General features: G+C 39.1%; 1 protein-coding gene across 2 annotated transcripts in view; it reads right to left on the bottom strand.

Annotated features, from left to right (window-relative positions):
- ELP2 (elongator acetyltransferase complex subunit 2) overlaps positions 1-20,748 on the bottom strand; it is a 45,645-nt gene extending 24,897 nt beyond the window's left edge. For both annotated transcript variants that reach the window (XM_037380530.1, XM_037380531.1), the window contains exons 1-11: positions 20,616-20,748; positions 20,457-20,535; positions 19,242-19,327; positions 17,336-17,486; positions 15,984-16,061; positions 11,685-11,749; positions 6,309-6,375; positions 5,262-5,396; positions 4,218-4,313; positions 2,350-2,450; positions 245-376 (exon numbers count right to left, since the gene is read on the bottom strand). In XM_037380530.1, the coding sequence (XP_037236427.1) occupies positions 245-376; positions 2,350-2,450; positions 4,218-4,313; positions 5,262-5,396; positions 6,309-6,375; positions 11,685-11,749; positions 15,984-16,061; positions 17,336-17,486; positions 19,242-19,327; positions 20,457-20,535; positions 20,616-20,747 (1,122 nt within the window). In that variant the 5' untranslated portion in view covers position 20,748. The remainder of the gene's footprint in view (positions 1-244; positions 377-2,349; positions 2,451-4,217; positions 4,314-5,261; positions 5,397-6,308; positions 6,376-11,684; positions 11,750-15,983; positions 16,062-17,335; positions 17,487-19,241; positions 19,328-20,456; positions 20,536-20,615) is intronic.
- Between the last annotated feature and the right edge of the window lie 2,058 nt (positions 20,749-22,806).

Genomic DNA, 22,806 nt, shown 5'->3' with positions numbered 1-22,806 from the left:
AGGAGTTCAGACTAATCTACTGACTTTATGGTTCCCACAGAGAAGCAACCAGCTTTAGAGACTGGCAGACTGCAATCTCCCTTCTTTGCAGAAGCCTCCTACAGAATTTTATATTCAGAGAAGGACTATTTCAATAATTAATTTTAAATTGTACTGTTACACTTTCCTATTAACAACAGAAAATACTTCAAGTGACATGTAAGTCATTCTTTTAAGTACTACTACTAATAAAAACCCAGCATACCTTATTAACTGTAGCCTGCTTCCAAAGGTGTAGTGCTCCATGAAAAGCATGAGCAATTATCATTGAACCATCTGGACTAAACTGGCAGTCAAAAAATCCAAGGGTATTGCCACCCACTTCACCTACCCGTACCTGAATGAATGATCAGAAGTGAAATATACATGAAAAGAGCCTTCCATTCATATAAACTCATCCTAATCTTATGAGGTGAAAATTAAGCTGTAAGCAAGAGTTCGTATTACACACAAAAATACATTTAAAGAATATTTTAATTGCAAAGTTAAGCACTAAAATATGGGCATTCAAGCTGCGTACCACTTTAACTGAGCCTCCCTTCATAAACATCTCAGGATAAGATCTTGCTCAATCCCCCAAGAGAAAGAAAACAGTACAGTAAATGAGATACAGTACAGTATTTATGTGTTTCAGTCCAGCTTGTTGGATGCAACAGTTTCCTGTCATCTGTTGCCTTGCTACTGCTCTGTTGCACAAAATGGAAAAATGGTCCAAAGAAACAATAGTTCCAGTTACTCTTCCGCCCACTTAATTTCCAAGATTCACTACCTTATTTCCACTTCCCTGTTTCTCCATGAATCCCTGCGATTTGCTCCACATTCCTTCTGTGGCCTCTGTTTTGTGCTTCCCTTGTGATTTTGCATGTATGTATGCACGCATACACATATACCTCATAGTTGCTCTAGTGCTCTTCCAAGGTTTTAATTACATTAAAAGATTATTGAAGTTACATTTTCAGGTTTTATTCAAGAGATAAGACCACAATTCCTTTCAAGCCGAACTCTTTAAAAATTCCCCCATTATTATACTGTTGCTTTTAAGATCACAATGAAATTAATTGATACTTCATTCTAAATGGCAGCGTGGACTAGTACGTCCATTTTATTTATTACCACTCATCCAAAAAAATACCATCCATAAGGAAGTGACTTTCATATGCAATGCTAGAGGCAGAATTCTAGTCTCGCCTCTGAGGAGGGGAATGATTTTGTGAAGACTTCTTGTTTATTGTATCAAAATGGGAGAGAAAAAACAGGATATTTACCTTGCACCCTTCCTCCCTGCAGGCTTTCAGCTCAGCTACCCTCCCTCAATGCAAAAGCGATTGTTGCAGTTAAACATGTCTGATTTGAACTGCAAACTGCACATCTGAGGTCTAAACAATGCAAACAGAATGTTGAAAGGAAGAATAAAAACTTGCAACAAGCTTTACTGCACAACCCATTTTTAGAAGCTTGCAAATCAAGCCACAACTAAGCATTATAACTAGGGACAACAAATGGCATCTCTATGTGATCACCCTACTATGAACTAATTTCTACTTCAAGTAGAAAGGCACAAGAACCTTTCAATGGAACAGGGGTAAATTAAATACACTACTGTAATACTCTCTTTTTCACCCGAGAGGATTAGAACTTTCTTTGTGACAGGAAAGATCATAAACAATGGTTGGCATAACCCAACACAAAAAATTTCAGTCAAAACACTGCAGTTTTGAAAAGCAGGTCAACTGAAAACAAAGGCATCTACCGAATCACTAGATAAATCTAGTTGTACTACCTGTTTATTTAGGATGATCCGCATTAGAACTGTGTTCAAAATACTACAGTGAAATGCAAGCATCCAGCTCAAATGGAAGAAAAACCTAATGACACAGCCCATGAACAAGTTACTGTGAGCAAAACCAGGCTTGTGAATTGCCTGTCAGCTGCTCTGTGGTATATGCTTGAATGCACACTCCCACAAAGATTAATTACAAATAATTCAGGAGGGTTTCTTCCTCTTCTCACCAGCAGTACGCAGCGTGTTACCTGGCCTGCTATACTATGAATGACTGTTAAGCACAGACTCCCCTTAGAATCTCCCCACTATGGTAATAAGAGAGCACAGAAGCAATAAAAATCATACTGTATCACATAATTTTTTGAAAATATAATTTTACTCACAACATGGCATCAGAATGAGTATTTTTGCAAGAAAATGCTTTTGTCTTTCCCAGCATTTTACAGTTTCTCTTCTCTACAGTACACAGATGATGCTGGAAACACAACTTGAACACAGTATGTATTGTGAGAAAGACTGACACTTACCTGTTCCAACCAGACTCCAGATTCCTTATCAGGTTCCCATACGATCACAGTTTTGTCCATTGACGCAGACAATATCCTCATTGGTTGTTGCATGCTGCCATCTACAGTACAAGGAAAACGATTACCCTACAACCTACGCAAATGCTTCCTAAAAGAATTGGGTCATTTTGAAATCCAGACACACTAAGAAAATTGTTCAGCATCAGAGATGTGCAATGCAGTACTTAAATGCCAGACTTAACAGGCTCTATGTTCTTGCCAGGCGTTCATTAGGAGGTATTGTATTTTTCAGCCATAATCTCACAAAGGAAATGTAAAACACATACATGAGAACAACCATATTCTACTGTTTATTCAGTCCAAATTGATATTGAAACAAATGTAACTTGGAGGAAAAGCCAGGGCTTCAAGGACTGCACAGCAGCTCTCTGTTCTATTCCTCAAATAAATTTTGATGAGAGAGATTGTTTTGTTTTAAACTGTAAATCTATGCCAGTATTCACTGGGCCTTTTCCAAATTAAGGGTTAGATTCACTACAGACCTCAAAAGACTGTAGCACCTTGTAATACATACAGTAGTATGGACTGCTCCCCAAAAATGCAGGGAAACACTCCAGACAACCAGGCAACACAGCCAGAACCGGGAAGAGGGAATTGGTTCATCACCCAGTTGCAAAACCTGTAGAACCACTGAGGAACCCTTCTTGAGAATAGAGATATTGGTGGGCATCTCATGAGGTGGTATCTCATGTCAGCACCAGACCTTCTACCTTCTGCACTGAGAATACGTCTCTCAGATCAATCTGCCTCTACTGAAGAAAAAAAATCTATTTTGAGAACCCAAGACTGAGCAGGCCATGTCACAAAAGCAGCTGCACACATGCAGAAGCATGATGTAAGATGCCTGGAAAAATTCATGGTTTAAAGGACAGTTTTTCAAATTGCAGTGCAAGACTTAATATGCCTATATTGTGCCTAAACATTGCTTTAATTGTCTTTTATTGGTGTCTAAAAAAAAACCACCAAAGTTAAAGAACAGGTAGCTAAGCCAATATTTCTAAAACAAGTCCTGTTGTCTTTCACTACAGGTATTTTGACATTCTAATTGCACTCTACCGTTCAAGTACTGTATATACACTGGCAAAGCTGTGCTTTGCACTGGTGAAGTCACCTGCCATCAGTAACCCTAAAACATCTCACAAATAAAGGCACCTTTGCCAATACAAATACACAAGAGCATTCTGATTGGGCAAGTATGTCAAATCAAGAATCTCCTTCCTTTATATGCCAGGCAGACACACACCAGCAGATCAGTACTACAAACCAGGCTGTCAGGATATACGGATTTAGAAAGGTAAAGACTTGAGCAAAATGCAAAATTAAACTGTAAATAAGTTTTTTCAATTAAAGCCTGCATTATTGTCCTAAAGCTACATGCCAGAGAAAACATACCCAAGGAATCCCTGGCACGTCATATTACTGCACAGAAGATTGAAGATTAATCTTCTGAATGTTGCTATTTGTTCCTTTCTACTCCAAGAGAGGACTGCTCTTGGGTTAATGCTTACCTTCCGAAGAACAGACATTTCAAATACATGTATGAAGGTAAACTATTAGAGCTACTAATTCATACTGATTAAACAAACTAGTTTGTATTCCATAAACAACAAATCGATTACAATAAAAACTGTACAGCTTAGTTATTTTATTTCATTCGTTAAAGAAAACATGAGTAAAAGGGAATATCCTTTTACTTATAAAACATTATTTGCAGAATTAAAACATTTTCATAGACCACGGTGACGAGAACATGCAAACACAATATGAAGACATATGACTTAATTAACTGCTAAGTGGTATCTTTTTACCTTTGGAAAACGAAGGTTGCCAGTGAACTGCATACACCCAGTTTTCATGACCAGCCAACACCGATTCCAAAGTAATTGCATATGTTGTATCAGTATCTACCACAAATCAAAGAAAACCACATTTCTTTCAAAAAGCCAAGAAAGACCAGGTCATTTCTGGTATCTTCAGTGAAAAAAAAAATCAACCACTTCCATCATCCACCAATATCTCAACAGCCTATTGACACTGAACAAGCCCCTTGAAAACCTACTTTACCACAAGTCCTCAGTACCAGACTGATGCTAATAGGTCAGCCTGTTGCCTCAGAGTGGCATCACAGAATTCCTGGAGAACTTTCAAGCAGTTTTGAAATAAATGCTCTGACATTAGCTCTACCCATACTCTTAAGCACATTTACATCTCCAAATGACTGTAAATACAAGCATTAAAATACTACAAAGAGCAAATCCAGGTTTGCAGCAAGTATCACGAGCACTTTTTAGAAGTAACATCATACAAACTTCATTATATTACTTAAGTTGCCTAATAATCTACCCCACAATGTCAGCATTGTGAGCCTCTGATATTACAGTGCTCAAACAGTATAATAACCATAAAAAGCCTGCACATAGTTATCTGTTCTCTCCAGTACTGTCCTAAGGTTTAAGTAATAGTAAGCACCTCTTAATGCATTTAATTTGAAAAAAAAATTAAAGGTATACTATTAAACTGGAGAAGAACTGCACAACAGCTTACCTCCCACAGACAAATGTATCTCCCTTGTACTGCATTTGGCGTATGTGTAACAATACTTGTTGATACTAAGCTCTCACTGCTTTACCACTTTTTGTAACACATCATTAACTTAACATAGTCACCGTTTTAACAAAAACTACACTTTTTCTAACACCTGAATAAAACCAATGCAGTCAAACTGGTCTAGTAATCTTTTAATGCAAGCAACAAACCAAATTAGATGGTAACCACCCTGTTAGGTTCCCTGAAACCATCAACAAATACACAAGTGAAGAGCTGTGTGCAAGAATCTTACAGCTGTTACCTACTTTTGACAGTAAAAAAATTCTCTTTCAATCTTATGGAATCATCTTCAGTTTCTGGAAGTTGCTTTGATTTTGTACACACTTTCCAAATTCTTATCAAACAATCCTGAGCACAGCTTGCTAAGAAAAGGTCTTCACCTATTTGGTTTAAAAAAAATTTTTAAAAATCATTAGAGCCACGTTTTCATTGCTTCTTTATTGCAATCACTGCCATGACTAACATACCATATTTTCAAACATGCACTACAGCATTACCCTAATTTTTCCTATTGTACACAGTATCATAAACTGCTTTTTTATTTTAACATCAACTCACACTACTATTTCAAACTCTCTGCTAGTTTATAACCCACTGACTATGCACATTTCTCTATTTATAAGACATGGAAGACATGATAAATACTGTAGATATTGTATATATACTTCCCTACTACTTGTGGCCTTTGCTTTCAAAATTCTGACAGCCTCAATACTCTTCAAAAACTCATGTCCTCCTTTTCTTTCTTCAGGATTGTAGCATCCTCTAATTCCTTCTATTTTATTTTTGGCATTGCTAGAACTTTTTGATTAGGTAATATCTGAATAAGTCCTCTTCTTAATCTCCTATTACTTAGAAAGGGGTGGGGAGAAGAAAGTACTATTTTTCCCTCTTTCCCCACCTTTGAAAAAGCAGCTAACTCTTCCTCATTCGGATACAGATATTTGCATATTGAAAACTCCTATTAATTTGCATTTAGGTACCAGTCAGGTAAACATACTTGAAGTGAGCAAGACAAAATGACGTATGTGAGTGTTTCATATCAAACTAACTGTAGCCATAATTTTGGTAACTAAATGTAACTGTAGTATAGGTTCAACAATTCTTAACGTTTTAACAGCACACAAAGTTCTATCTTGATTTTTAATATTTGTACCAGCATCTCAGAAAAAAAAAAAAAAAAAAATCACAACCACAAGTGCTTAGGCACTACAGTGCATCAAAGTTGGAAGGATAAAACAGTAGTACTGTCATTAAACCAGTATTTCACTTTACTAATCCTTCATACTGACCACAGACTGCCCATTCAACGCCTCTTATCCAATCTTCGTGGCCAGGGAGTATTAATGTTTTCTGAAACTGAATAGAAATTCCTGTTATATCATAGATATGCACTTAAATTACCACAGACATCAACAATAAGCCTTGGATTTTCAAGTCTTTTATATTTACAGCTTCTATTATTTGAAACTGGAAAAATAAGTTGCAACTAAGGATCGTAATTTATTGATGTATTCTGAATAGGCCTTTTGAGTTTTGCCACCACTGGGTAAACATGTATCACATTACGGTACTTCCCATATATGGGCAGGAAAGAATGAGAACTCAAGGTGCTCACCTTCAAGAGGCTACAGTCTCTCTATGACACAGATTAAATTTTTAAATTTATCAGACTTATAATGGTACACAAAGAATAACATCCTGCAAACATGACATGGTAAGCAATTTCTATTACATGTGTGAAGTGGATGCAACTGCAGATGATATGGAAAATTAATATGGGTAAAATCCAATGTAAAAAGAAGAGGAGATGTTTTGGAATTATTTCATTCATTACTTCAAAAATACTATTCAAAAGCATATTATATTTGTAATATAATACTATTAATAAGAAGTATTTATGGGGCTAGAAATATTCTGTGTTTCTTAAGTTTATTGACTAAGTTTCCAAGAAGATATATATCAAGAACTGTTACCTGCTGATGGAAAACTGTATGAACACAGGCTCAAAAACACAGGAATGTAAACAAGTCTGGATTCCCTTTTAAGAATTTTCATTAGTAGTATATTTACATTTGTAACATATATAATACTGCCATTTTATTTTGATTCAATTAAGATACAAGTGTTTACTTGTATTTACTAAGCATTTAAACAATTTCTATTTTTCTTTGCCCAGAAAAAGCCCAACTTCCATGACACTTTTTGATCCCAAGTTGACTTAAAATGTCTGAAATAACCACTGCAGTTAAAATGTTAGTGTAGTTTAGTATGAATACCACATTTTTTCTGGCATTATATTCTGCTAAATCCCTTACCTAGGCCTACTAAGAGTTAAGATTAAACGACAGCCTCTGCTATCAGCACAAGTCTGCAAGGAGGTCTCTTTCCCTTTGGGGGAGGGGGCAAAAAAAAGCACCTTTCTCATTGTGTTGCTGCTCTTTCTCAAAATACCTTTGGCTTCAGAAGAGGTGGTGAGCAACAGTAACTCACTCAAAGAAAAAATCTGTATGAGTATGAAAAATGAGTACGAAAAAACCCATACTCACTGATCAGTGTTTCTCTCTTTGGCACAACATCCCTGATATTCTCCAAAACCCCCTCCCCACCAAACAAGTTGCTGAGCTTCTCATTCTACATTTGCAGTCTTCATTTATCACAGAGATCATTCTGTAACATCACCAGAGTAGCTTAATAGAGACTTCCAAATCAGAAAGTTTTGGTTTTAAGCATGTGTTCTCACAGCCACCTAAGCCTCATTTTGCTAGTCACTCCTGCACTCAACGGAACTTTTGGATGTGGCGTTCCAGATAGACATTTATGTTAAAGACCCAACTGGTTATGTGTAAATAAAGGCAGGAACAGCCAGGAAGCAAAATCAAATAGTGACCTAAAGGTTTTTCTGAAGACTACATGTTTCCAGTAAGACATTAAAAAATATATATTTTTAGCAATTAATATTTCAGATAAGAACGAATATATAGGTGTTTTATTTCATTTACACAACCTCTGACATAATGCTCTGTATTCTACACTCACCAAGGTTAGTTGGTAAATTTATTCCCAACTGAAAGATTGGTTCAGGCTGAACTGTTGTTAACATTCTTGTCTTTTATGATTCCTTTCATGTTAAACAGTGTGCATTTCTCCTGAAACTTGACTTTAATATTAATCTAAACACACACATCTAATAATTTTCCCATTTTTAACTTCAAGGTGTTGGTTTGCTTTTTTAAAAAAAAAAATTACCCTCATCCTCTCACATCAAAGAGAACTATTAAGAAAAGCAGACATTTGTTTTGTCTTTAGAGTAAAACTAATCACTTTGAGCTTATCAATACCACCCCAGGTTTCCAAGTCATTTCCCAAATAGGCTTTTATGCTCTACTTCACCTTAAGTCAAGCATGCAGTTCTTTTGTGCTATAGAACAAGCATTCGCTCAAGATTTTCAACATACTGTTTTCCATAAAAATAAAGATTGTCCACTGAAGCTAAGCAAGGAGCAGTGTTGCTGTTATGTCTTCTGCTTGGCTTTTTTTTTTAATGTTTTTGCCATTTTCTTTGTCTCTCGGTATCACACATTCAGTTTCTTCAGATGTATTCTGTTCTAAAACTACATCAATTTAAAGCTTCTTGCAGACACACATGGTCATCATTTTTAGATGATACAGTCAAAATTTTTATTATTGTCTAGGTTATATTTAGAAGTATTTTGACCTGTCATTCTTTTGTTTCTATTTTCTGCTATTTTTCCTTCTCTATTTCAGTTTTCCCCTTGGTCCTCACTGAATACCTAAGAAGTTACAGTACCAACAGTTAAATTTAACAAAACCTCATGGTCCAACTCACTTCACAGGCTTACCCATGCCTTTTAACTAATTTCTGAACATTTTTGCATAGCAGCAATCTGGTCTTTTTTCCTTTAGGCAAAAAATAAAGCTGTTTTGTAGGTAGCAGAACTAATGAAGCCAGGTTCTCTGTGGATATGCCCAGCACACTCTGAGCAACTAACTCTGCCCACACACGGGGTATACGTCCTTCAGGACCAGGCTGATAGTATTGTTCGGCAAATTTGGCAACAGAGGTCTTCTCAGTTTTTCTCTACTGGACACTATTCAGTTGTTGATCTCATTGAATTAGAAAAAGCCTGAATTATCTTTAAGTGTGCCGCTTACCAATTAGGCCAAATTATTTGGGGGAAACATAGTCAAATATGCACCACAAAATCTCACAGAAAACAAGCTCAACATAGAAAAATTTTGGTTTAAAGCTCTATTTTGATCCTGTGGTTTACTTACTTCACCTCCATAAGCCTGTAATATCTCAAGCAGGAAGACATGTAACAGTTTCTGAAAGATTTTCCCCTGGGTGCTTTTATTAATCAATACCCTCTTTCAAGAACTCAGAAAAGCAAAAAGCCCATTTTCTCTCTACTGCTTAGCACAGTAAAGGACCTATGGGTAGAAAGTCTTAATAAGGATTTGAAGCCTGCCCACTCAACTTCCGAAACCAAGCCAGGTTTTATGAATAAATGTATTTCAACTGTAAAATCAATAAGTTTATCAAAAGGCTGCCTGAATCAGTTAACTGAAGATGCCTCATCCTCCTCCCTCAAGAGTATAACAGTGTCCTCCAAGTTTCATTAGAATGTCCCATTATGAACTTACATTCTACTACTTTTTTAGGATGTTAACTAAAAGAAGTTTCCAAGAATCACAATTATCAGAACAGAGCTACAGACTTTCACCACTGATGGAATGACAGAGAAGTTTAGATTCTAATTACTCTTCTGTGACAAGTTCTAGTAAAAAATAGCAGGAAAACAGTATCACTTCCTTCAAATACTTTTAAAAGGTACTAGAGAAGCCATAATAAAAAGGTGTCAGCAGATGTGAGAGAACCTGACTAAAAAAAGAGAATCTCCCTTTAACAGCTAGGAAGGAATTTATGTCAGAAAGCTTACAAGGACGTTTCATTCTGTTAATAGCTGTAATACACTACACAGGCACTTCCACATGGATTCCACATGGAATCAAATTTGGGCTCTTCTCTTTGAGGTCTGTACAGTCTACTCAGTTAAAAGAGGTGTTCTGGAAAGTTAAGATAGACATCAACCAGAAGTCCCACCTCATTTGAAAAAGAGACTCTGAAGAGACCAACTCTGCCATGACAGCTGGTGAAAATACTTCCTAAAATTGAAGGCGTGAAAAATAACAATGTAAAGTAAGAGTAAATTCCTTGTCCGTTGTATGAATAAAGTCTCCTACCTCCAGAAAATAGACAGCACCATAAACATGCTTACAAAGCTGAAGATGGATCTTGCTGTTTCCAGCTACCTTCCCTTATCCTCCACAGACTGACTGCATTTAAGAATGGCTAAGAATGCTGTTATACTCAGAAGTTTGGTCAACAACTGAAAAATAAGTTACATATATCTTAATATTTTTGGCAGTCAAACTGCATATTATACATTAATCTGAACAATACAAGAAAACAAGTTCCAGATTTCGAACAAGGAAAATCAGCTGCGCAGACCCCGAGATAAAAGTCTTTCTTTAGCACACTGAGAATCACGAGTGGCATTCTGCCATTGCTAATTCCCAGAGAACGTCATTAAACTGATTTAACTCATGAGCTGGGATGGGAGGGGGAGGCAAAAAAAAAAAAGCTAAGAAAGCAACCATTCTTCGTGGTCAAGAAATCAACGAACATCGCAGATAAAGGATGAAGTATTTACTTTATTGACAACAAAAAATCTTATTATTGTATATGGCAACATGAACAGGCAAAATTATCCATAAAGTAGCTTTTATCTCTCTCAAAACACAAAGACGAGTATCTACTCATTAATCTCTAAGGGGACTGTGTCTGAACAAATCCAGAAGAGTAAGTGGTTCCTACACATGTCAGTTTCAATGGGGGTTCCTGAATGGTAGTTCATTGGTGAACTGGGAAGTGTTCGGGGTTTGAAGTTTTTATCTAAGGGAGTGCTAGACAGAAAGAAGTAACATTGACTTCTGTTTTGGAAAACAGTCATTCAACACATGCTTTAGAGTCTAACAAAACTTCTGAACAGATGCAAGAAAGGACAGAATCTCTTTCTATTGCTCCAAAGGAATATTTATCTGTACAAAAAAACTAAAGATTGCCAGCTTCCAAATAATATGTGAAAAGTGTGTGCGCTTTCAGAAGATCAGATACTCCTTCAAATACTTCTTTTGCCATTCAGAAGCATTCACCACCAAGGGCTTACTTAGCAAGAAACATGTAATTTCAGATAGAAATCGTATCACTTATAAGAATTTGTAGACTAGAATTAACATAATTCCTCTATGAACCATTCAATGCATAGATACTCAATGAAGAATGACAGTCATAGCTGGTTTATATCATTGGGAATAGAAACACAGGCTATATTCACACAGGGATAAAGTAAGAAAGACTAACTTCTATGAACTGAATTCAACTTCAACATTCTGTATGTGCACTTCGTCCCTACTCAGAAAAATGGATGAACTATTTGAACAGAGGCAGTTGTATGTGATGGCTATCTAGAGACAGACAGTAGTTATTGAAAAAGCTCAAAAAATATCAGCAGCACATACAAAAAGAAAAGAAGCAGAAGAACTGAGTAATGTTGTGAGCAAGAGACAAGATCTGTAATTACCTGACTATTCTGCTGTATAAACAAACTTATTTTGCAGTCATCACCACCACAAGCCAGTATTGGTACTGGAAAGGAAAAAAGAAATAAGTCTTCACTACTCAGGTTACAAACTCTAATATTCTAGGATATAAAAAAATTATATAAACTGTATAAAAATCAATATAGTATCAATAAACATATTAATAGACTGATAAGCATAACACTTTTTATGTTTTCTCAGTTAGACACCTAATACTATTTGAAACAAACTAGTATCTCAAGACCACAAAATTCAGAAGTTACTTTGGCACATAAAGAATATCTAGAAACTACTCTTTAGCATCTTAAATATTTCCTTCAAGTTCACATATCTGTAGGAAGTTCCAAGTATTAGAGATTTTTTATTAATTATTTTATTGGCGTCAACAGGCATTTGTTCTAAATACAAAAAGAGCAAGAAGCAAAAGAAAATACTCTGAACTAATACAGTTCAAGTCCCTAAATTAACTGAAACACATACAGATGGAATTAGCATAATTATTATACAGCAAATAAGACAGACAGACCAAAAAAGGGAGACAGACCAACACCCACTGTACGCAATGATATGAAAGCAATTAACTTTATTATACACACACTCAAGTCTGGAGTAGTAATTCACTTTGGCCAGCTATCTAGAAAAGTGTGCAAAAAAAGGTAAGTCAATTGAATCAAACCAGACAAAGTTATGTCTAAGGACAAAATCAGAGAAGTGTATTACTTCATCTCTCCCACAGAAGATGACGGAAGAACAGCTGACCCTTACTCCACTCTGTCTGGGTCATAAGGTTGAAGTAGTACTGCTAGGGACCGAAATTGTAAAATGAAAAGGAGTTAATTACAGAATTATGAAAAAATAAGTTATCAGGGCTAGACATCTGCACTTCTCAAGTCTGGGTAGGAAAAAAAACAACTAGCTTTCGCTAAAATCAGCTCCTTCATTTTTTAAAAAAAGCCATCGCTTTATAGAGATAATTTTATTTTTACTATGGATAGACCAAAAATCAACTTGAGTATTTATAAGTTTATGCTCTATACTAACTTCCTCTTTCTGCCCGTACCAAATCTGCGCCTAGTTATCTGCTGTTCCTCTCACATGTTAAGTCACATTTCATATTCTTACACCTTCACCACTTGCTGCTTCGCTCCAGCCTTTAAGTCACTTTTCACCTCCATCCCCTCCTTGCTTTGCCAAAAAGGACTGCTTTGGACTGGAGGCAGTGAACTATTTTGAAAGAAAACCTGGTCTTCAGGTCCACAGAAATTGGGCAAGAGTGAGGTTTTCTTCCACAAACTACAATACAATGTATGTTCTTGGAGCTGGTATCCTTTCCTGAGAAATACATTTTATGGGCCACTATAGTATTTACACACTTACTCAATGGAATAAAAGTTTGACTAATAAAAGCAAGAAGAAAATTATGATCTAGTTGCTGTATCAGACAAACGCAAATACTTTCACTCAAAAAGTTCTATCAACAAATATATAACTGGCAAAAACAGACTAGTATATAGTTTTTCACAAATGCTCTAGAGTATTAGAATTTGGATCTGATTGAGATATAGTCCTGCAAAGGAAAATGGAAAAAAATAGTTGGAAACTGTGGTCCAATTGCAATGGGTAGAGTGGGATCAGCAGAGTTTTTTAAAATTTTGCCCATGCTTTTTTGATGTGTTGCAAATCTGTTCTGAGGATAAAATTCTTACTGTCAGAGGCCAGGCTACGGTACCCCTATTATCCAGGTGGTAGGAAGAATCACAGTACGTGACAGAAGAGCTGATCAAGATCTGTAAAATAGTAAATCCTATTCCCAGCATTTTAGAAGCAGAGTTTCTGCAGACACTGCAAGGCAAAAAGCAACCAAACAGTATGAAGCTCTTCTTCAAGACACAGAAAACAACTGCAAAGAAACTTTAACTAAGAGGCTGCCAGTAAAGTGCTTAAGCTACGCTCCAGCTGCAAATAATAGTTCAGGATTTTATCAAGTCTATTGGCTTTCTCCTTTTGACTTCTTCATAAAAAATGGTGCTTTTTTTTTCCCCCTATCATTTATTTCCAAGGACAACCTGTTAAAAAACTAGGTATCATGAACTTCAGTGTCTTTTGAAAGTTAAAGCATCCATTACATACGAATCAATTCGCAATGTGAGTTTTAAATTTCTTTGCTTGGTGAAATTAGAGGTTACTGTATATGCTTCTAGTTCAGTAGTTTACAACTTTCAGAAAGTAATTATGTATTTAATTCCTGACTTAAGAACTGAAGATTGACCTCAAGAGAAAAGCTTCTTTAAATCTTAATACAGCTGCCAACACAGCCTTCATAAAGATTTCAGAGCAACTCCTAGTTATCACAGATCATTTTCCCCTGAGGCTCATTAAAATTCCGAATTGCCATCACAGATTAATATTTCTGACAAAATGATCAACAGTGAGATTTTTAATAATACATTTTAAGATATTTTATTTAGATTTCCAAATTAACATACTCCTCTGTACAAAAAAACTATTCAGTTATATGGATTACTCTGTCAGGTTTAAGGAGAAAACACAGAACATGGCTATGCTGTATTAAAAGCTCCCTTATAGATTTCTAGAGGAAACATTTCTAATTATATATTTATGGTTCAAAATCTAAACTGTTCCTCAACAATTTCACCAGCACAGATTATTCATACTGGAACAGGCATTAAAAACATAATGTATAGATTTTAAAAACTCTGTACAAAACCTACACAAGTAATAACTTATTTGAAAATAATTTTAGCTCTTCAGAAAAGTAAAGTATTCTTTTTCAGGTTATGAGCACTGTGTTGGTTTGCATAAGTAACTTGAATTGGGATGGGAAGAGGCCAGAAGGAAGGACTGTCCTGTTCCGAATGCAACTTTAAGCAACGCTGAGTTTTGGGGACTCAGAGATATTCACAGCAAAACAAAATGCTTGCTACTCCAACATGTAAAGAAGTTCAAGCACTCCAATCATTTTTGTTTAAAAAACCATTTAGTTTTAAGAATTAATACGATAATCTTCATTTAAGGTGTTTCTAAAATGAATGGTCACTTCTCTTATATAAAACGTGATTCCAACATTAAACAGATGCAGATGTAACAGAGCGTTACAGTGAGAATTTCTTGCCTGTACAGTATCATAAATGAAAAAAAATAATCTATTGCTTTGCAATATGAATTTTATACTCAAACCAGCACAGCAGACAAACTTTACTTGTAACAAAAATTCACGCTGAAGGTAGTGATTTTAATTTACCCTCAAGCTTTTTAACTTCAGCCCAACTACCACCTGTTAGTATATTTACAGGAAAAATAGAGAGAGAGGTTTAAAGTTCCTTAGTGGTGAAGATGCTGCTTTTGATATCAAGCACACTCTGGAAACGGACATTAGCATTTCCAAATAACACAACACATCTTGTTAGAGCTTTTATATCTCCCATAATTATCGTAAGCTGAAGAATAAAATAAGCTTCTGTGTAACTGCTCTGAAGGCATACATTCAAAGAACACACCAATGTGGAACACATGCAGTGAATAGCTGAAAGCTAGATACAGTTAAGAAGCCTCAGTACTTGGCCTCTTGGGAGCCTGGCGTTGCTCCACCCAGGTGAAAGGCTGTAATGATACTTAAACACAAACCTAATTCAACATATGTATCTGGCTTGAGGATACATTGGGGGGGGGGGGGGGGGGGGGGTGCGGTGTGCAGACTTTTCGACAGAAGAACGTGTCTGTGGCAGGCTACAATGTCTGAACACTTCTGTTAATAGAAAACTATACAAACTATACCGAACAGGTTAAACTTGTTCAGCATCTCATTTTTTTCACATTGAAGAACAAACCGGAGATAAATACTGCTTGTTAATCTGCAATTTTTTGATGCAGGCCTGCAGATTCTTTTTCTGGATCTTGCCCTTCAATCCAAACAAGAACATATGCAGCAGCACCACAAGGAATGTGTGAAACTAACAGCATCATCCCATCCCGTTCACTTATAGTCCTGTTACCCTCCTTTTAAGCTCTCTGTCTCAAAAGTTTAAAGCACTCCATTTTGAGCACCATTTTGAAGACACTGTAATCAGCCAGTATTTTTCTAATTGCTAAGAAGAGTTCAGTGAAAATCTTTAGACAGAATCACCAGCTTAGGCTGGTTCCATAGAAAACAAGAAATATGGCACAAGCATCTGGAGTCAGTCAAATGAAAAATCTATTTGGGGCATTTCTTCGATTTTACATTTGCTGCATTGATATTCAGTATGTGCAGCTGTACTTACCATTGCTGCCAGGCAAGAAGGATAAGCAGACATCCATAACAAATCCATTTCCAAACTGCAGAATTTCAATGCATTTAGCTGGAAAACAAGAACAGACAGTGTTGATCTCATTCATCGTTAAGTATTACAGTTACACTGTCATTTCCTCCTACATTATGTAGTTAAAATTTCCCATTCAATTTTATTTTAAGGAGCTGAAAAACTACTGCCTTTTTCAGAAGCCTAAACAGCAACACTGTCTTCTGCGGGGCCACAGAAATTCATCCAGCATTAGCTGAGTTGAAAGATAAGTCACTGTTCTCTGCTGAGTACTGAAAGTTGTACAGCTTCACTGTGGTAACACGTTCAGAAGCGGCAAATACTGCAAAGTATATCCTGTGGCAACAGCATACACTACAGAAGAAGCTAAATCCATTGCCACAAGAGCAGATAGAGGGATAAGCAAAAACCTGCAAACACCCCTGAAATCCTAGGAGTGGTTAAACTGGTAAGCCATCAGGACCAGAGTAACCAGCAGGAGAGCAGAAAAACCCTCAACAGAAGCAGAATTGATCCAGACAAAAAGGAAAGGACAGGACTTCACAGTGTTCTTTGGGAGCATGAGAAATGCCTTCCACAACGTGGGACTGAAGACTGGCAACTCCCATCTACTTCTCTCATGTAGGGAGGGCAATGTGAAATCGTAGAATCATAGAATAGCTTGGTTCCAAGGGACCTTAAAGATCCTCAAGTACACCAGATAAGGAAGAAAGTAACTTGAGACATGCAGTCAGTACAACTCAACTAGCAAATAACACTTCAAATATAGATTATCCTCCCTATTTATTTTCTTAGGTATTTCAAAGAGCTGTTCTCCCATGTGTCTATGGCAAGGGTCTAGTTCACCAGAAGGTCAAGATCCTATTATTCCAAAATTCATTTGACTCAAGTCAATAGTAACAGACAAATTACTAGTTTAATCTCACTTTTCTAATGCCAGCATTAATCGTTTTACTAAGTAATTTTACTTCACACACACATACTTCTAGTCTGCCCCCATGTTACAGGCCAAAATGATGGTTTAGATTACCAGATTGAGTACATATTAAAAAGAAACACCTAAATTAGCCAACACATCACTAATGAAAAGCAAAGAAAAAATCACTCTGCAGAACAAATCTGACTCAAAGCTGTTAAACTAGTATAACCTTCAGCTTCCAAAAAGCAATACAACGGTTTGATGTATCAAAGTCTGAAGAGAAATCAATGTAGCTCCATTAAAAGATGTTAGTATTTAGCCAAGTACTTCAATGGGTAAGTATTCATCATTTTTATTAAGTAAGATATTGTCCCTATTAAAAAAGAAAAGTTACCTTCTGAACCATGCCGAGACCAGATTCTCACAGTAGAGTCAGAAGCTGCAGAAGCTATTAACAGATTTACATCAGGTTCATCTGACTGGTAGACAGCATCCACAGCACAAACAGCTTCAGCATGGCCTTTGAGAGGAATGCTTTTCACAAGCTAAACACATCAGAAAGTTTTACACTTTTAAATTCCAGTAACTTAGCCCAGTGAATTTTTAAAGCCATTTTAAGAAAGAAAAACAAAATTAATACTGGAAATAAGTTGTATACCTGCGATGGCAAAGCATCTGCCAAGCTATGCTTAAGCCACAGCATATTCTAGGAAAACACAGAGAAGTGATACAGCAGTAATGAGTATTAGCTTGATAAAATTTTGTTCAAAGTTGAACAGAATTAAATGTTCCTGTGTACACTGTACAGACCTCACTATTGTTTGAGGAAAGCTGGAAATAGTACAGAAGTTAGGAAGAGCAGCTTTCCTCCCTTTTTTTCCTTCTTTTGCCCCTCACTGTAAGGAACATCTCATAAAGGTTTGGATAACTTCAGTGAAGTAGACAGCGCAGACAACACAATGGAATAAGTAGCAGCTACAGCAGATCCAGCAGCAGTTTCTTAGTGTGTTCTTGGAAATCAAAACAGCTTTTTCCTCATTTAAAACACCGCCATGAAAAAGCAAAAAAATCTAAATTTAGACTTAAGTACCTAATTTCTTAATGAATGAATACAGGTGATTCCATTTGTAATCTGCTCCTCAAAAAGCAAAATAAGAAGCTTTTAATTCTGTGACCAGAAGTCATCCAGCATTTATCCAAATTTTGTTATAAAGGCATTTGACATATCTTTGCAAAATATAGCCTGACAAGCCCCAGTAAGAACTTTGGTTGGTCTGATACAGAACTTTGCCTGTTTTTAAGAATTTATACTAGTCTAGAACTGTCATTAAAATGTGTGCATTTAGCTACATTCCTTTTCAAAGACTGCCATAAGGCTGTGCATCACATCAGCAGCGAAGGTTAATAAAGAAATCTGAAAGTTATTCTAAATAACTACATAAGCAGTTACAATAGATCAGGATAAGAAATTACTTATTTCTGAGAACATTACCCATCAAACCAGGTGCATTTCCCCCCAGTATGCATTCTCATGCATTTTAAAATGTCAAGTCTAATCTAGTTTGAAATAACCTATGAAATGGGTTACCTACACAGCCATTCCCAAACCAACGCCTAATAAGTAGGATTTTAAATGTTAGATAATGAAGTTTTTTTCACCTAAATTTCAGTTCATTCTGAATGCTCTTTTACACCATATTCCACTTTTTTTCCCTTAGATTTTATAGTATGAATAATAAGTTAACATGTCTCCTTATTTCTTCAACTTCTCTGACAAAACTCAATTGTTGCACAGATTTATTTGGGGTTTTTTAGAACATCTGCCCCACCTTGCATATCATCCTGGTAAGGTTACCCATACACAAACATTACACTGATACACAGGTTGACCAGAAATCACTAGAAATAGTTATAAAGAAATGAGGTAGGGTACAGGAACTGCCAAATCAAAATGAACCTTGTGGTTTGAAGATTTTAAGGCAGTTTAAGGAAAGAGATCAGAAAGCTGATGACTCAAGAACAAACAGGATCTTTTAGACATGCTAGAAATCCACTTGATGACTGGTTAGCTAATTTCTTAATGAATGATGATTTTAAAAAGATAAACTACAGAAAGGAAGAAACAACATTTAAAGTAAAACACAGCATGACAGAATACCAACAATTTGAAGGAGATATGTGGTTCAATAGTCAAGGCAAAATGAAGAGGTATGAATAAGAAATACAGACAAAACAGACAATCTGTGGTATGTGTGAAACCAGGGTGGGGGGAGCTTTAAGAAGAGGTTATTCCTGCTTACCTGATTATTCCATGTTCCTGTTCCACTCCATTCCCAGAGAATGAGTTGTTTATCAGACCCACCAGAAACTAACTCTGCTTCAGGAGCTAAAAGTAAGTTTTGGTATGTTTTGTGAACACTTACTTTGTAACAGCAGTCAACAACATAAGCAGTTACAGTGGTTACCACTCACAAAATACCATGTCTCAACTGTATGCGAAGTTTCCATCAAAATAAAGCATGGCTAATGAGTTGCCCTGTGCAGGACAGCTAAAGAACCAAGGTATTCTCTAGGACAACATAAAGAGAAAAGTTACAGGAATATTTAAAGTTCTATATGAATATGATAAACGTATCTTTCCAAAAAGATTCTCAAATGCTACAGTGTTATATTTTCTTTGTTTGGACGTTTTGGAGGATTGGAAAATAAAGCAAGAAAAATCTAAACAAACAATTCAAAGCTTCACATGCAAATGTAATTCCCAAGTTCGCTGAAAATAATTTCTTTTAATCAATTTCAAGAAGAAAATGGTTTAGTACTATTAAAAAAAAGTTTTTACCTCAGTACATACCTCCCAAAATAGCAACTGGCACATTACATTAACAGTCTAATCAATGGCTCTATTTCTCTTTGTCAGTGGGTTTGTGTAAATGCCTAAGGGCAAGAATATGTGCCTTTGCAAAGTCTGCACTAAGCAACTTAAAATCCTGGAATTGCTGTCAAGCAAAAGCCTCATGGGGGTCTCAAACACTTAAGGGTTTTTTTGTGGTTATGACCTCTATGGAACTTACAGCTTTAGTCTGAGATTTCTTAAAAGGCGTTGCAAATCCGTTTACCAAGTCAACACACGCAAAACTCCAAGCCCCTGCTGAAGGGTGGCAGCACAAGCACCACAGCCGCCGGTCTGTCAGAGCCACCGCAGCCCAAGGCAAAGCGGCCTCCTTGGGCTGCCGCCGGCTGCGGGGCCCGCACACCGCCCCACCGGATCCCCTCGCTTACCGGGCAGCTCACCCGAGTCCGGCGGGTCGGACTCCTGCGGAACCACCTCTTCAAATCCCTACCGGGAAGTCGGGCCTAAGGCGAGGGCGTGCGCTGGAAGCGCTGCAACCCCCCGTTCCCTTCAGCAAGCCCCACAGCCCCTCTCCACCGCCAGCCCTGCCGCCTCACCTCCCCAGCGACCCCCGGCCCCCGCCCCCAGCGGAGGAGAGGCGCGGAGGAAAGGCCTAGCTACTCACCGCCGTCCCGCCGGCGGACCCAGCGCACGCAGTTCACTCTACCGGCGTGGCCGCGGAGGGCAGCGGCCGCCCGCCTCCCCTGCGGGAGAGAGAAAGCACCGAGCGTGAGGCCGCGCTGCCGATCCCGATCCCGGCCCGGCCCGCAGCGCACAAGCTCACCGCCGGCTCGTAGAGGATGACGTCGTGGCAGCTGCCGAAGGCGAGGAGCCCCCCCCGCCCCCAGGACACGGCCCCGCCGCCCGCCCGGTTGGCGCAGCAGGCGACGTGACAGACTTCCACGGGCGCCGCCATCTTCCTCACCGCCGCGTGCGCGACAGCGCCCGTAGCAACGACGCCCGCGGGGGCGGGGCCTCAGGCGGGAGGGGCGGGGCTGGCCCGCGGCCGCGGAGGGGCTGCGGCGGGGGCGGGGGCTGCGGCGCGCCCGGGGACCGGGGGTCGGCGGTGTCCGGCGGGGGGCTCCCGCCGCTGGGCCTGGCGTGAGGGGAACGGGCCGGGCCGGCACCGCACCCCCCGCCGGCCGGGGCGCCTCGAAAGGGGGTGCAAACCCCACCGAAACGGCCGTTAGTTCGGGTGGGGTTTTTTGTGGAGGGGGAGAGTTTTAATCTTTATTGCACCTTTTGTCAAACATTCAGAAGTTTTAAAAAGTTTAACGCTACGCTAGTTTTGTAGGTTTTTTTATATGTTTGTGCGTGTGCACGTAGCAGTTGGTTCCACATGTCTAGGAAAGAACCGAACCGCCCGCCGGGGATCGTGTGGTTCCTGTCCTTGTCTGATGTTTCCATCACCTGCCAAGCCTCCCTCTGATAAAGAGTCACTCTTAAATTAAGTCACTGAGCTCAGGGTGTGTTTAATATTACAGTGTATTATGATGTCCTGAAATAACCCCCGGAAAGCCTGAGAATTTGCAGCTGAGCAATGGCCGGGGCACCAATGAGGTGATCTGAGTATGTCCGAGTACCTCGTTTTTTTAAGAAGAAAGAAACGATCATAGCAGATCAGTGAACTCCACCTGCTACATTTCTATTTTTTGATTTATTGGTATGTTTTATCGCCCTCCCTGCCCAAGAAATTAAAACCAATCACGAAAGATAAATACTGCAGTAGAATTCTGATTTTACTTGCACGGTCGCCAGCCTGAAGACGGGGGATTACTGGAGGCCGTTACACTACATGGGTGCACGACGAACTGTTTCAGCGCTTTGGCTTCACAGGCTCCAGGATTTCACTAGCTCCCAGTGGCAACGTATGCAACCTGCTGTCCCAGGGCTGCGTGGAAGGCTCAGCAGGACACCCAAGGCGCCCGACGCTCTGTCCCACACGCGCGGGCGGCCCTGGAGCAGAGGCCAGGCTGAGGTACAAATGGACTGCAGAAAGCGCAGAACGGCAGAGGAAGTGGCTGCCTGTGGCTGCCTTGTGCTTCCCGCCCCCAAATCACACCTGGGACATCCTGAAATAATGGAAAGTGAACTGAAAAGCTGGAAAGGCCGGGGTGGAGGGAGAAGACAGCTCTGTGTGGCTGTGCAGGGAACAGGGCAGGCGGGAAAAGAAGCAGCAGAAAGCAAGCAGGCATCCAGGGGAAGCACTCTGCGTGGCGCAGGGAATGCTTTGGATGCTAAACCACTCCTGCCTGGCCTTTATCTCCCCATGTGCCTGCATGTTCACCAACACTGGCTGTCAGCAGCGCTGTAACCTGACACAAAAACGTTGCAGCTGGGCACAGTGGGTATGAAAGGAAGGAAGCAGTACCTGATCACATGAGCCGGCAAGATACAGCCAGAAATGCTAGCTGCTAAGGGAACAAATGATTCCTTGCAGAAAAATGCATGGATCCAGTCATCAAAGCATGCTTTGAGTGAGGGCTGCTGTCCCAAGCTGCCAAGGATGGCTGTGCAGCAGCCAACCTCCTTCTTGTCGTGCCCTGCCAGCGTCCAAGGCAGGGCTTCTGCAGGAGCAGGTCAGGCACTGCCAGAGAGCTGGGGCATGTTACAGCAGTTGTGCTTGTTGCTGTGGGAACAAAGCTGGCGCTGACTGTGATTGTGGGTGTAAGTGTAGGCTTTTTCAAGATGGATTTCGGGGGAGGATTCCTCTATGACACAAAAAGTTTACTCATCTGGCAGATAAGCTGCTGTTGCACTTCTGTAAACAGAAGGGCCCTGGGTGCTGCTCCTGGGGGAGAGATTTGGAGATGTGAATCATGCCCGAGGGTGAGAGAGCACTGTGGCCCCATGCTGCAGGGTTTTGTGGGTCTAGTTCTCAAAGCCTTAGGCCACCACCTCTGGGATGTGGGATGGTGCTTCCCCAGGCGACTTGAGGGAGCACATTGCGATGGGCTGCTAGCACCAGGTATTGC

This window comes from Falco rusticolus, chromosome 3 (assembly GCF_015220075.1).
Source record: "Falco rusticolus isolate bFalRus1 chromosome 3, bFalRus1.pri, whole genome shotgun sequence".
Lineage (NCBI taxonomy): Eukaryota > Metazoa > Chordata > Aves > Falconiformes > Falconidae > Falco > Falco rusticolus.
Note: the sequence above shows the minus strand (reverse complement) of the source record. Positions and strands in the feature narration are given on the sequence as shown.